The sequence below is a fragment of the Epinephelus fuscoguttatus genome, linkage group LG7, assembly GCF_011397635.1.
Source record: "Epinephelus fuscoguttatus linkage group LG7, E.fuscoguttatus.final_Chr_v1".
Classification (NCBI taxonomy): Eukaryota; Metazoa; Chordata; class Actinopteri; order Perciformes; family Serranidae; genus Epinephelus; species Epinephelus fuscoguttatus.
In genome coordinates this window covers 38464879-38480851 of record NC_064758.1, presented here as the reverse complement: position 1 = coordinate 38480851, position 15973 = coordinate 38464879, and the positions used below count along the sequence as shown (strand labels likewise).

Below are 15973 nucleotides of genomic sequence, written 5' to 3'. Positions count from 1 at the left end.
AATAGAGCCCTGCAGTATGTGAGCAAATTATTTTAATATCTGCTTACTTTTGTCTCAGCACCTGCCCTCGTTGGCTTGTGCGTGCATGCTCCTGTTTGTACTTCCTACAAGACACTCAACAGGTTTGTTAAGTAACAGGATATTTATTGTGTTTTTTTTTTTTGCCCACACAAAAAATGAGCAACAGCTGGGGCTTCACAGTCTGATAGAACATCAAATAATCAGGAAACTGAGCTACGACTGCGTCTGAAACAGGCGTTTAAACTTCAAGGTGCTTCAAGTCACTCGAGGATATTGGATCTGATCTCAGCATTGATCTACAGATGAGACTCGTGCTTCTGTCCCACCGATCCTGCACTAATGAATCACTTCAGATAATCAAACAAACACTGCAAACCGTGAACTGTAGTGTTAATATCACTCCTCTTAAATGCTGTTTTAACAGCGAGTGGTTAGTTTAAAGTCTCCGGGAGACGGCTCAAAGGCTTAAGGTGACTTCAGTGATCAAAGTCGGACACATCAAATGAAAACACTTCTTTGGCACAAACAACTGCCGTGAAATAAGTTTGCATAGTCAAAATCAGCATGCAATTACTCCTCCGTAAACAATAAAATGCAAACAATAAACCCTGGAAAACAACTCAAGTCACATCTGAGGTAACACGTCTAACTGCTGCAGTGTTGGTAGTGCACGTAGCGAAGCGTTCAGCTGATCAGGCTCTCCATTTCTTCAAGATTGCTGGTGTCAAGTTTCGTGATTCTCCTGTCTGTGGGAGAAAGAGATTAACGTCATGTTAGGACTGTCATATATTTACTGTTTTATGTAATCAAACTGACAGAAACAGGAACGTACTAAAGTGCATCTCAATCTGGTTGATAATATCCATGCTGTGTTTGCTGTCAACCATATTGACAGCAAATCCTCTTCTGCCGAAGCGTCCTGTGCGGCCAATCCGGTGAAGGTACGTCTCATTGTCGGCGTTCCCGTCCATGTCCACGGGGAGATCGAAGTTGACCACAAGTGACACTTGTTCAACATCAATACCTGTAGTCAACATAACCACACATGGGTTGGTTGTATCATATATGCTCACCTCTCAACATCAAGATGATGATTTCATTTTCAGATCTCTCCTTCTTACCTCTGGAGCACACATTTGTGGTCACGAGCACCTTCTCCTTGCCGTTCCTGAAGCGTTCGATGACGGCGGCTCTCTGCTCCACAGTCATTTCCCCGCTCAGTAAGGCCACCTGGTGTCCCTCGCTGGTCAGGCTTGCACTCAGCCAAGCAGCCATCCTGCGAGTCTGAAGAAAAGTATCAGCTTATGTGAACTGCTCATACTGCGTCCTGTCAGGGGACATTAACTGGAACTAAAAATGATTTAACTGTGATGAATTTCAAAGTATTTAATGCAGCAGAGCATCTTAAGGCCTTCTGCTCGGATGTGGTGCTCTAGTGGTTCTTTGTTTTGTCTTTTGCAGAATGGTTTACTGATTAAGACATCTCTCAATTTAACAAGATTCAAGATGTCATTGCAACTCATATCAACATGGAATCTGTATCTGGATATCTGGAAAACAAAAGACAACATATTAATGCAAAGTGTAAATGCGTATGGTATCAGCCCGACCACATTCTGAGGTGGTTTGGCTCCCTTTGTTATTTGGATTTTTCCTGCATAAAGAATTACAAGACTGCTGCCTCCATCAAATGTGGTGGTGCTGTTTTGTAATTTGCACAGTGCGGCAGGAGTGGTGCTGCTATAACTGACAAAGAGGAAGAAAAGAGCCGTCTGTTTTTGGCTGCTGGACAGCACCATGGCGAGGGCGACAGAATTCTGCTGCTAATGCCTCAACTACCTCAGCGAAAAACCTCCTTTCCCTGCTGCTTGATGTTTTAACATAATACTAGCTGGCGTTTGTAAATGCTGTTACAAATGGCAGTTATGATGTCACTCTAGTTGCTTCTTTGTGTGCCTCACTGCCATCTTGTACAGGAACTACAACATTTACACTGGTGAAATCACTTTAAAAATGAACACAACTACCTCTCCGCAGTTGTGTGTCTCCCCACACATCGCTCAAGCTGCAGTTACAGTTTACATCCATGAGATCTATACAATCAGCACAGTTTCAAAATGGACACCCAAATGGTCAGGGTCTGACCAAATGTCTACCTTTCTGTTCCTGAGATATGACACGACTGATACCACTGCATAATGGCCAGAAAAGTGTTTTTGCAGAGCATTATGACGTCACGGTGAAGCTGACCTTTGACCTTTTGGATATACAATGTCATCACGTCATAATTTTTAACCCGTTAGACATCTGTGTGAAATTTTGTCGTAATTCGCATATGAATTCTGGCCTAAAACATGTTTTGTGAGGTGACAGTGACCTTGAGTGCAAATCTACAGTTGTGTTAAATTTGAGGAAATTCCCTCAAGGCCTTCTTGAGATGTCACGTTCACGAAATCAGACTGACGCAAGGTCACAGTGACCTTCGACCTTTAACCACCAGATTCTAATCACTTCATCTTTGAGTCCAAGTAGATGTTTGTGCCAAATTTGAAGACATTACCTTACAGCGTTCTTGAGATATCACGTTCACCAGAATTCGGCAGATGAGGTCACAGTGACCACCAAATTCTGATCATTTCATCCTTGACTCAAAGTGGACATTTGTGCCAAATTTGAAAACAAAAATAAAAATATTCCCTCAAGACGTTCATGAGATATCACCTTAATAAGAATTAGACAGATGAGGACACAACAACCTTCACTTTTGACCTAAAAAATGTGATCATTTCATCCTTGAGTCCAAGTGGATGTTTGTGCCAAATTGAAAAAAACCCCTCAAGGCCTTCTCAAGATATTGCGTTCATGAGAACGGGACAGATGAAGATACGGATGTAAAACACCTAAAACAGATTTATTTTTCCAGCAGAATCAAACTGTTTAAAGAGATATCCAGTCCGTCAGTATCTGTGGTCATATTCTCAGTCTTATACGTAGCTTAACCGTCTCATATGAAATGCTGAAACAACTGACTTACATGGCAGAAGATCATGGCCTGTGCGATGGTGAGGCTCCCATACAGATTACACAGAGCTGTGAACTTGTCCTCCTTCTCCTTACACACCACATAGAACTGCTTGATGGTGTCCAGCGTCTCCTCTTCACGCTTCAGCCTGATGATATTGGGATCAGGAACCACCTGCTCTGCAAACCTCCACACAGAGTCCTCGAAGGTTGCAGAGAAAAGGAGCATCTGGCAGTCCTTTGGCAGCTGTCTGAGTTTTGGGACGAAGAAAAGGAGTTAAACACTGTTGACTGACAGGACAAAGAAAACTCACTGATAGATTTCCCTTGAAAGGAACCCACCTGTGGATGCGGATGCTTTGGTCCCGGTGACCCTGTGTGGCAATCATCACATCAGCCTCATCGAGCACAAACATAGTAATCTTCTTGGGATCAATAAGCTTGTACTTGGTGCACCAGTCGAGGATTGTGCCTGGTGTTCCAATGACAATCTGCTCCTGCAGCTTAACGCCTCGCTCCACTTAACAGAAAGCAGAAATTCATGTAATTATAAAACCAACACTGGCTCTCTGATGACTTTAAATACCATTTGGCTCGTTACAATTATGGTCACATTCTCACTTCTGTTGCCCCGAATGCCGTAAGCCAGTTTCACATCAGGACAAAATTTCCCCATCTGCTCGATCACTTGACCAATCTGCAGAGCGAGCTCGTATGTTGGCGAGATGCAAAGGCACTGAAGGAAGCAAACGGTTTTTAAATGCTGGGATAATTCCAGCTTCTCTAACTGTATGTGAACACTGGCTGGGTGAGATTACATGTTATGCTTACCTGAGTCCACTTATTGGCGGGGTTTACATGGCTGAGCATGGCCAGAGAAAAAGCAGCAGTTTTACCTGTGCCAGACTGCGACTGGGCGATCAGATTCTGAGGTCTGAAAGACGAGAAAATGCACATGTAAAGGAGTTAGAAACATTAAAAAAAAAAAAAAACAGACAACCTGATCTGAGAGACGTTAAAACAGGTTTTTAAAGCTACTGCAAAGACAATAGTTACAGTCCATGAAATGAAATGTTTTTAAGTCATTTCTTATTGTGCCGAAAAATGTTGTAGATGTTTGATGACATCATCTCGGACACTAGATTATTTTCATGTTTGTTTTTTCTTCAGTTTTCTAATGTTTTACTGACCAAACAAGTTAACATGAAAATAACTGGAATTAATTTATGACAGTAATCATTACTTGTAGCCCTAGCCCATTTACTTAATGCCAAACTAGTTTCTACATTCCTCATTATTTCTACTTTTTCGTAGTTTTAAAACTAGCTTACAATTAATTTTCCATTGTAGTAAAACCCTGGATATGATGAATGTAAATAAAGCAATATAAATGTTTGTTTTAGTCACTTGAATGTGCTGAAACTGGCAAAAAAAGGTAAACGTCTATCCTAACTGCTACATCATAGGCAACTGGACTTGCTTGAGTTACTTGAAAATGTTTCACCTCTCATCCAAGACGTTTCTTTAGTTCATGAACTTCAAGAAACTCAAGCAAGTCCAGCAAGTCAAGCAAGTGCCTACAATATAGCACTTAGGATTACCGTGACCTGGATGACTGAGAATCTTCACAAACACGCCAAAATTGTATCTACTAAAGCCAAATTCTGCACTCTAGTACATTTACTGAATTAGAGTTGAAATGGTTAATTGATTAGATGATTAGCAGAACATTCTTTGCTAACAAGTGATATAAAGACATCATCTTGAATTCTGAAGATCCGCGACTTCTTTTCATTGTTTTACTTTTTTTCTAAGAGACTAGTTAAATTAAAGATAACTTTCACCCATTAGAATATCTAAAAGTGACTCAACGGTGTTAAATATTTCGTGGAGTTGTGTACTTACATTGCCCCAAACATTTCCAGCAATGTTCAAACGCAGAGAAATCTGTAATTTTAATCAAGATCACAGTGCGTGTCATTTGGCTGTTTGCCTGGTTGTGGTCGTCTGCCAGAAGCTGTCATAAATTGACTTTATCCAGTTTAAGGCCACGTTTTCACAAGACACTTTAAAAGATCTTGGTTGTGTTTGACTATAAATTTTAGGTAGCAGATGTCTGGATCTTTAGTTATCAGAGAAACAAGCTCAGCAAATGTTAGTGGCAGCTTCACTCTAGCCCCTGCTCTGCTGAACAGCATCGGAGAAACACTGCCTTTTAGCATGAAATTAATTTGTTATGCGATTTTTAGCAGTTTAGATTTCAAGGTTTGATTGTTTTGGAGAAGAGGAGACCTCTGCAGATAACTTGGCTCACTTTAAAAACCTCCTGAACGATGAACTCTAAAGCAATCCTAACGGGGAGAAACTGCAATTACTGTTTTGATTGAGGCTCTCTAAGCAGCAGAAAATTACATATTGCATATCTAATAATGAAAATAATGGCTGTAGTCCTAAACTGGATACTCCAGTGATAAGTGAATAGATGCTGTTAAATCAAAATGGCTAAACCTTCAACTTTTTTTCAAAATAGAGCTCCAATTAAATATTCTGTGGATTTTTTTTTTTTTAACCTTTTAACTGAAAAAACATTTTGTCCATAAACTGCCTGAAAATAGAGAAAATCGTCTTTTGCAATTTCCCAAAGTCCAAGGTGATGTTTTGAGGTGATGTCACTCGTTTTGTCAACCAATTGTCAAAAAATGAATAGATGCTCAATTCACAATGTTGTAATAGACAGAAGAGCAGTGAATCATCACATTTGAGAAGCTTGGAAAAGAAAATCTCTTGCGGTTTTCCTTCATAAACATCTGCTCTATTGTTAAAATAATTATTTTCCCCGAGTCAAAGGTGATGTTGTCAAGTTGCTAACTGTCAAAATAATACTCTAAAACCACAAGGATATTTAATTTTAATGACACAGGGAAGAGAACGGCAACAGATCCTCACATTTAAGAGGCTTGAACAAAAAAACATTTGGTATTTTTATTTGATAAAGATTTTAAATGATTACTGAATAACCAGAGTTGACAATTAAATGACATTAAGGAGAGAAGAGCAACAACTCGTCACATCTGAGAAGCTTGAAGCAGCATGTACTAAGCATTTTCCTTAAAACAAATACTTACATGATTCATTTTCTGTTCATTGATTAGTCGATGAATTGATAACTTGTCAGCACTACTTTCCTAAGAGAAAAAATTAACTCACGGCTGTGCCAACATCATGGGCAAAGCATTCTCCTGGATCCTGGAGGGTCTGTTGAAACCCATGTTGTACACACCCTTCAGCAGCTCAGGTTTCCTATTGAAGTAAAAAAATAAGAACAAAATGTGGGAGTAGGGTAAAGAATGTAGGTTTCACTTTAACACTGAAATATGAAATGCTGGATTTGAGGGTCCTTTGCCAAAAACATTTGAGCATCAAACACTAAACTTTCTGCATTTTGGTGAATTTTTATGCACCAATTCGCACTTCCTTTGCATCTATTTGGCCTCATTCCCACCAAGCAGTCTGGTTCAGCTCAGTTCAGTACGCATTAGAACGGCTATTTTTCCGCTTCCATTGTGAAAACTTGTGGATGACACCACGAGAACCGTCCCCATTTTTCATCGCCTCTAAGTTGGGGTACCTCGCACGCTGATTCGGTGCTGACAGGTGATGGACCGTAAAACACTGCATTCCATTGACTGGTCATTAGAGAGCCGTCAGAGGCGACTTGCGGCCGTTTTTGAAGGTTATGTAACCACCGTTCATACTGTAGCAAGTTTCTTTATGACTGAAAAATGACAGGATGCTTTGCTGTCTCTAGCAACAGGTACAGACTGAGAAAAAATAATTCAATTCACTGAGCCGACTGCCAGCAGCTACCGGCAACTTTTAAGATGTATTGTTTACTTGTAACGTAACTTAATGCATGACCTGACGATGTCAATCAATCAACACACCTTAATTAAACATGACAACTCTGACCTTTTCATTTGTTTTATTGGCTCTTCTAAATGACATACACTTTAGTGTTGATTGGATATTCAAGGGTTTAAAAACTGTATGAATTTCAACCAGCATATATTTTGTTTTCTCACTTGGAGGAAAAACGTGGCAGAGCTGGTTACAATTAGAGTTCTCAACGAGCTGAAGAACTTACCGAACCGACCCGTTTGAGATCATCACATAAAATACTGATCATATGACATATCATATAGGTTCTGCTATTATTTAAGTTTGCACAACCGTTTCTGTATATTTAAAACAGTGTATGGTAGTGAACTTTACTAGAGCTGTGTTAAATGTGCTTTATTTAATTTTTAGAATAAAGGCACAAGTTATTTACACCAGGTATGGTGCCGTACACCAGTTTAGTGCGCATGACAAATGGAGTTTGTGGCACACATCTTGTGTGAATAAACAACATGAAGTTTGTGTTGTTTGATCGTAATAAGTTTTTGACTGTGTTCTGCAGTGTTCAAGTATAATAACGGGTAATACGTGAGAATATATAGAAATAAGACATCAAGTCAGCAGTGGACCGTACGAGATGTAATTCTGGAAGGACTTGCCCTGCTGTTGAGTTTATTTTTTTATATTCTCTATAAACCTTGCTCAACTTTTTCCCTGCTCCGTGTGAGAACTGTGGATCTCCAGGAAAGGAACAGAAACACAAGTCAAAACTTGGATACCTCACAAACTACAGTAAGTGTCCTAGCAACTGTGATATGTTGAGACAGCCACTACACCGCTATTTTTAATTTTCCATCGAGAGACTCACTCCTGCCTCTTCTTTTTTGTTCTAAAAATGTCGGTGAGCGACTTCGATTTGTGGACAATAAATGAGGTGCAGGTGTTCCTCTGCATCACTGGTAAAGAGGAAATACAAAGAAAGCTGGATGGAGGAGTGAGTGACAACAACCCAGCATACATCTGAGAGTACTGTCTATTGAGAAAATGCTGAACAGATCCTCAGTCAAGGTGCACGCTCGTGGGGATTACTTTTGGTTCTACAGGTACTATACCAAATCTTTTTGGTGTAAATTTCTTATGTGTGTCTGAAATAAAATTCTTTGGTCCTTTTATATTTTCATTGGGAGGGACATAAGTGCACATATTGAGGGGGACATGTCCCCTGCTCCCACCTTAAATCTACACCCATGCACACATGTGCTCTGTCAGACTCACAGCCTCAGCTCCTCAAAAGTCTTGACGGAGTATAGAGGAGAGGTGGGGTCCCGCTGCAGGACCTCCACCTGGTTTCTGTTCCGCACCAGAGTGCGACGGATCAGCTTATTCAGCAGGGACTGCTCGGCCAGGTCCACTTTGTCCCCGTCTCTCCTCCACTCTCCATTTTCACTCTTGTCCGGCACGATGTTGCCTGCACAGGTGGAAAACAACACCAACAACCGTCAGACACCACGACTAACTGGTCAAATTAGATAGTTTAAGGTGTTGAGAACAACTAAAACGATTTATTAAATTACCATTGATGTCTCCTCTTACGTTACGAGGACCCCGCAGTGGCTCCACTTTCTTTGAGAAGTCCAACTAGTCGGAGAAAACACATTATTAGCTTTTTAAAAAACATGATGCAACAAAGTGCGTGTGTAAAGCAGCTAGGTAGCAAGTTTAGCTAACTTGCTAACGGACGGTGAGCAGGTTCGTTAGCCCGGTTTGATGTAACTTTCAGAGCCGTTTGTCACCTTTAAAACTCACCTGTTTGGATGGAGTTGTGGCTTCTTGAACGTCGACAGCGAGCGCCCACGAGTCATCGGACATTTTCAAACATTAACTGCGTTTTTCTGTCGAGACAAACAACACTTTTTATCAAAAGTTTGATGTCAGCGTGAATGATGAGTGACGACGTGCCGCTGCTCCTGACCTGGACCAACCGCAACCCGCTGGACCACACCACTGATGATGCCTTCACACGACTCGGATATATCGTAGTTTTAAAGACCTGGGCCACAAGGAGCAACGAATCAAAGTGATGAATAGCCGAGAAATGACGATGCTGATCAGTTTAACGACAGCTTATGTTAACTGCAATTTCGTGGCATATTGTGAAGTGAAATTTAAAGAAAATTCCAAAAAAGGAAGCTTTTTACGGCTGTTTCATTTACCCGTTAATTACTCTTGAAACATCACAACTATATTAGCTGTAAAATATTTTTTCTATCTTATAATGATCTTCTTCATGCAGCTGTAAAACAAAAAAGATATATTTTATTTCTTTAAAGAACGAAAAATAAGCACTTAGATGCATGTTTCTATTTTTACGACTTTTATGAGGGCTACCTGAAGGCACCGCAGTGCTCCCACCCTGTTTGCAGAGAACCTGCTGACACACCCATCATCACACATTATAAACACATACTCACACATGATGAGGTATTTTACCTATTAAAGGTCAAAGACTGGTGCGATTTATGTATAAAAATCCTTTAAAAAAAACTTTTTGCAACAGCATGTTGTATAAAATATTTATATTTTTCATTTTAAACTTGCTTTGCATGCCATAAATCTTACTCTATAAATGTCATCTGAGGTGTTTTGATGTAGTTTCCTCATAACACTCACTGTTGCAAGCATTTAGTGTATAAATCTGTATGAGCTGAAGTATTTTCAAATCAAATTCATGTTTACATTTTTATAGGCCTATTATTGTATCTTTTACGTCTGTAAATAAATAAAATGTATTAGCCTATTTTCATTAGCTAATTATTATTTTAATTACCATACACTGCCAATTATTATTTTTGATTACTAATCATTATTTTCTATACAGTAAGAGGGTTAAAAGCTAAATTCCAGCTGTGGATAAAGTACTCAGGTCTTTTACTTGAGTAAAGTAGCGATAGGGAGTAGAAATACTTTGTTAGTATTAGCATCAAAACCAATGGCGTAAGGTTGTTACAGTGGGCCCCAGTGCACGCTATTATGACGAGCCCCAGTGCACACTGTCGAGCACATCTATAGCAATCATCATTACATATCTGTATGTAACAAAATACCAAAGAAAATAAGAAATTATTCATTTAATTTAACAACCTTAATAGGTGATTTATAGCTATCAAGTCAAGCCAAATTTATTTATAAAGCACATTTAAAAACAACCCAAGTTGACCAAAGTGCTGCACAGTTAAAAATGAATAAAAGAGATACAAGTGAAGTAAAATAATAAACAGAACAAAAACAGCAACCAACATAGATCAAGGCACAAATAAACACATAGGCAACATCAGGACTCAAAAGCTTTAGTAAAAAGGAGCCTTGATTTAAAAGAGTCGATGGAGGGGGCAGGTCTGACAGAGGGGGGGATGCTGTTCCAGAGTCTGGGGGCCGCGACCGCAAAGGCACGGTCACCCAAGTTTAAAATAAGTGCGTGGAACAGTTAAAAGCCCTAGGTCAGCCGACCTGAGGGGTCTGGAGGTGGAGTATGGGGTTAAAAATTCTGTCATGTAGGAAGGGGCCACTCCATTCAGGGCTTTGTATGTGAATAAAGGAAGTTTAAAATCAATGCGGTACTGCACTGGCAGCCAGTGGAGAGAGGCTAGGACAGGGTGATGTGGTCTCTCTTTCAGGTACCTGTCAAAAGTCTGGCTGCAGCGTTATGTACTATTTGTAAACAGGAGAGAGATGACTGATTAATTCCAGTGTGAAGAGAGCTGCAGTAGCTATAGATTAAGCATATCATTTAGTTATAGGTGCTATTGGCTATTTTACAAAAAAGAGGAAATGGAGTGTCAGAATGGAGATAGGTTTGTCTTTTTCAACAGCATATATAGCAAATGGCACTGTTTTTAATTTAATGAGAGTTCTAATTTGAACATTTTTCCAAGGTGGCAATCACTCCTAAGGGCCCATTCTCCACCCAGTACACTGTTGGAGGGCCCCACTCTCTGAACTCAAGGACATTACAAGCACTTCAAAATGTGCTTTAGTACAGCACTTGAATGAATATACCAAGTAACTGCTAAAGTTCACTTAAATCTAGAGGGTAATGTTCATTTTTTAGATGTTTTTTATTCACTGATCAATCATGTGGGCAATACATCATACATGGGTCAAACCATACATCCATTAGAAATTCCCAGAGCCCGAGGTGACTTCTTCAGATGCTTGTTTTGTTGACCAACAATCCCAAACCTATAAACATTCTGTTTTTATTACCACATTAGACAAAGCAATCCTCACATTTGAGAGGCTGAAACTGGAGAGTGTTTAGCAGTTTTGCTTAAAAAAATACCTTGCAGATAATTTCTGTCTACTGACTGATGGAGTAATTGTTTCAGCTCTAACACACAGCAGGAGAACTCAGTGATGGGAACAGAAATATTTTTCAAGTATAAAAGGAAAAAAAAAACATTAATCACAACTTCCTGTTCCCCTTATTAATTAACAACATGCTTGATTACCTCGCGTCTGATGGAGACACAGCCTCACTGTTCAAGGTAGAGCTGAGACAATTAGCCGACTCATTGGTGACTCAGTCTTTTAAGTAACATTGTCTGGTTCCAGTTTCCTTATTATGAGAATTATGAGGTTTTCTTTGTCTTATTTATGACACTGATGACAGTGACAGAGACCCCTTTGCTGTCACTGAGTAAACTGCGACCCCTGACTAAGTGACATTACTTATGGATATTTCTTTTATATTCAACACATAACAATGACAGTACAAAATAACTGATAACCTGTTCAATTAACCTCAATAGTGAACACAATAACTGCAGAAACTTTGTGTAAACAGAGATTTAAATGAATTTTAGGCAGATTATTTCCAGAGATGAGTTTTCCTGATATTTGTAGGGTCTTTTTAAGCATCTTTTTTTGGACAAATTCTGTGTTTTCTTCTCCACAACTCTTGCTCATTGTTCTGCTCACTCTTAGGTGGGTTTGACCTCGTGTTTCTCTAACGTAGGATGAGGCTGTTTGGCAGAGAGTGAGGGATCTGTGAATACAGCTTGTGTTCAGGGTCTTCGCTTTGCCCTCATCCTGTGAGATTTGTGAGAAGTTTATATCTTGAACGATAATCTCAACTTTAAAAATAACAATTTCATTTTGTTTCTTTTACAGGAATGAATAGAAAGCTGAGATACAGGCTTACTAAAGATTAGGAAGAGCTAGCAAATCCCCCATGAAGCTTTGGTGACCCTATAGGGGGGTCAGGACCTTCAGGTTGGGAACCAGTGTCACAGCAATTGTTACCATTCTCTAACACAGTGATTCCCAAGTGGTCCAAATTTCTCCTCAGCCCTTAGTTCAAGGTCCACACAGTTTCTTATATTCAGTGTCATAAATGCGTTTGGCCATGTCGTCGAGCTAGTTTGCTTTCTCTGTTAAGTAGCTGTCCATTATTAACTCACTCTACAGCAGGAAAGGGGACTTCATAATAACAGGTTTGTGCCAAAAATTCACTGCACTTGAAAATAACGTGTGCTTTTTACATACTTGACACATTTGCCAGTCACTTGGGGTCAATTCAGAATGGAATGTGACCCACTTTTGGACCGTGACCCACCAGTTGGGAACCACCAACCATATTAATCTATAATTTGGAGTGTTGACTGGTGGCTGGAAAGGTGCCAGTTTGCCTCCTGGGCACTGCTGAGGTGTCCATGAGCAAGGCACCAAACCCCCAACTGCTAAGGGCGCCTGTCCATGGGTAGCCCCCTCGCTCTGACATCTCTCCATTTAATTTACATACATCTTCTTCTTCTTCTATTATGAAAACAGTATTTAGCTGCAGCCCTACAACTCAAAGTCACTTATGTCAAATTAAGGGCAAATGTGTGTATGAAACAAAAGTCTGTAACATCTGGTTTATAGACGCCAAAGATATTTAGTTGCACACCTGAGAGTTGATTCTTCTTCTTGTCATTGAGGTTAGGCGATTTAACAACATTCAGGAGGAAAACAGAAAGTGTTATTTGCTTGAGGTGAAAAGTGAGTGCCATTTTCTTTTATACTGTGCAAATTATGATGCCTTATTAATGTTCCTTAAAATGGCTCGAATAAACATGGATGTTATCTGACGCTCAGATGACCGAAAGCCAGAATGACTGTTTAATCTTGATGTGTTTAAGTTCGCCAATTTTGTCACAGAAGCCTGGAATAGAAGGCAAGATAGATAAGTATTACTTATTTTGATTTTTAAGTGCTACCCAGTCATTGTGAGTGATCCATGAAGTCCGTCTTACACAATGAATGAATGACTTTATTTCTAACACCCCCCACAAAAAAGTAGTAAACATATATGCCCCTACCCCTTCCTTACATTTCTTCTTTTAACTCATGTATTATTTCAACAAATTCCCAAATTTATCTACAACTATCCCCAGTCTCTTTACACCCAATTAAATAAATAAGTAATAAACCCAGTTTATTTACAGACCAAGTACCACCCAGTGTTACAAAGTACATACGCACTCCCCTAACACAACCTTTCCTCGTTTATGTATCTGCCAAAAAATAATAAATAATGATTTATATTTGTGCTTTAGTCCACCCCACACACTGAAATACACAGACTTAGTTGTGCCAACACATTGTTTTTTCAAAATTAAATTATCCTCTTTAATTATAACCCCCCTCCCTGTAACTAAACAGTTTTGAATGTTGAATTTCTCGCTTTAAACATGGTCATTACAGTGATTTGATTATGTGAGATACTTTTGTTGCTTTGCTTCATTTTTCTTAGTTTCTTAATCTGAAAATATGTACGTTAGACTCTGGTCCTGGCTTGTTTCATTTTATGGAGTCTTGCAAGCACTTACGGGTCAGGGATAATTACTTGCATGACACAATTATAAAAATTCATTCACTTAATTCATTATGTTTCCATGTGTAAAATAATGACCTTCAAATTTAAGTGGAATTTGCCTTCCTATTTGGCTGCTGTGAGAAAGAGAGAAAGTGAATGAGCTTTGTGTGTATGTGTGTGTGTGTGTGTGTGTGAGTGAGACCGTGTTTGAGAGGTTGAGAAACAGATAGACAGTGGGAGGGAAGGGGGTGAGGAGGGGGGGTGCAGACCTGGTTTTATTGGCTGCAAGTTAATTCAATTTGAAGGCGGATGCTGAGATTCAACCCACCCACACACACCCACACTCACACATCCACAGGGGTATACACACACACAGATAGACACCATCTTTCACAACTACCAAAAATGACTCTATAAACACATATTAATTGTCATGGTAACCTCGCAAGAAAACAGATGGATCAAACCAAGTGATCTGAAAACATGGAGACAGCCAAGCACCCACGTTGGATTGGAAACATTAAGGGCTTTTCCAATCACAGCCGAGGGAGGAAGAGGGAGAGATTATAGGTGATATGAGGGGGACATTAATCCTGCCTCACCCACCCATCTGTCCCTACAAGTATTCATTCTCTGTCCTGGTGTTACGATGCATGTCTGATCCCTGGCTATTAAAAGGGATACCTGAATGGTTCCTGTTGTCATCGATGTCAGGAGAGGGCTGCTGGAGTGAGTGGGTGGTGCTGATGCTTTGAATCTGATGGGAAGGGGGATGTTTATTTGAAGACCCTCTGTCTCAGCCCCCCTCTCTCTCTCTCAAAGCCTCCAACTCCAGCATCCACAGGGAGGAGGAGGAGGAGGAGGAGGAAGAGGAGGCGGAGAATAAATGAAACAGTTTCTGCAACCACATGTTGCTGTGCTTGATTTGAACTGCTGCAGCAGCCCCTGCCTGCCTACCTTCCCCTTTCTTTGCATTGTTACGTCCAACTAACGATGTGGCCGCTGCATCTGTAGTTCCTGCCACCTGTGGCAGCAGCACTCCTATTCCCCCTACGCCACACAGAGAGAGAGAGAGAGAACCAAAAAAGGGGAGCCGAGATAGGTCGGAGAGGAAGAGGAGGAGGATATCTTTCATGATAAGTGGACTTCTGACAGACAGAGCTCCTCGCTGCATACCCAGCTGACACAAATGAGAGGTAAGATAATGAGGCTGATGCTGTGATCATATCTGATGCATTTTAACGCCGCAGTGTGTCTCTGTGATGATGCATATATTAAACATCCCTGTCATTTGTTTGAAATCAAGAAAAGGTCACGCCAGTCAGATGATTAAAAACTAGCAGTGATGCGTCTTGATTTGTGCAGTGTAAACAGACATACCAGACACTGTGTGTGCTTCAACAGGTGGTTACCACAGTGTCTGCTCTCAGTTGTGACACTAATGAGTGCAGAGGAGTGTGATGGGAAATGTTGAGAGTTGATGGTTTGGTGGTCTTTTAGCAGGAGGGAGGCAGGGTGATTCATGTGACTGAGCCAACCAGGAGAGAAACATCCTGGGACTGCCACTTTTAACACTAATTAAGCTGGAGGACCGTAAAGAAAAGGATCTCTTGGAGAAACATGTCATGCAGCTTGTGGATGTCATGTAGTTTTTTAAAGCATAATGTTAAGAATTTGAATTTACATTACCTTTTGTTCGAGATAGACCTTTTTAAATTCACGTTAATTGATGTTTAGTGTCTTTTTCTCATGTCTTATGGTGTCATCTTTTCACTGAGAGCACTTTTTGCAGTCCAGCTTAGCTTGAATTAATTCTTTTGATTCACCTGCATGAGGATGTTGTTTCCATAGAGGGGACAAAGGGATGTATCCCTGTTTGCGTCTCAATCTGCTGTTGACCGGACACATGATGGCACTGTTGAGACAGACAACTAAACACTCTGTAATTACATCTGTATGACCTTTTCCTCACCATAAATAATCAAGTGGTGCCTAAAGGGTCCCTTTGACTATTAGAAAGACCGATTGAGTTTGTTATTGATTCTGAAGGACTTCTTGTGTGGCCAGGGAGTGTGAAAGTTGCGTCTGTGGAGATTAGCTGATCCTGTTTGAATTTCCTGAGCGAGTATGATTTTGCGGTTTGTGTGAGGCAAAGAGATCGCCTCGTGTTTTAATTGT

The 15973-nt window shown here is 40.2% G+C and overlaps 2 protein-coding genes across 3 annotated transcripts in view; one reads left to right on the top strand and one right to left on the bottom strand.

Annotated features, from left to right (window-relative positions):
* Positions 1-141: 141 nt before the first annotated feature.
* ddx19a (DEAD-box helicase 19a) lies at positions 142-8933 on the bottom strand. The gene is made up of 11 exons (XM_049582118.1): positions 8746-8933; positions 8514-8577; positions 8215-8407; positions 6250-6342; positions 3874-3976; positions 3664-3778; positions 3385-3562; positions 3056-3293; positions 1143-1305; positions 854-1045; positions 142-767 (listed from the first exon to the last, which is right to left on the bottom strand). The coding sequence occupies exons 1-11, from the start codon at positions 8806-8808 to the stop codon at positions 706-708; spliced, it is 1464 nt and encodes a 487-aa protein (XP_049438075.1). The 5' UTR covers positions 8809-8933; the 3' UTR covers positions 142-705.
* Positions 8934-14739: 5806 nt separating this feature from the next.
* The window catches only part of vwa5b1 (von Willebrand factor A domain containing 5B1), a 59043-nt gene continuing 57809 nt past the window's right edge, over positions 14740-15973 (top strand). For both annotated transcript variants that reach the window (XM_049582029.1, XM_049582028.1), the window contains exon 1: positions 14740-14991. The gene's annotated coding sequence lies outside the window, so the exon portion shown is untranslated. The remainder of the gene's footprint in view (positions 14992-15973) is intronic.

Coding starts and splice junctions, on each gene's coding strand:
- ddx19a (XM_049582118.1), bottom strand. CDS start 8,808: ATGTCCGATGACTCGTGGGCGCTCGCTGTCGACGTTCAAGAAGCCACA. Junction 8,578..8,745: donor CCACAACTCCATCCAAACAG/GTGAGTTTTAAA, acceptor TTCTCCGACTAG/TTGGACTTCTCAAAGAAAGT. Junction 3,563..3,663: donor CGGCATTCGGGGCAACAGAA/GTGAGAATGTGA, acceptor CTTTCTGTTAAG/TGGAGCGAGGCGTTAAGCTG.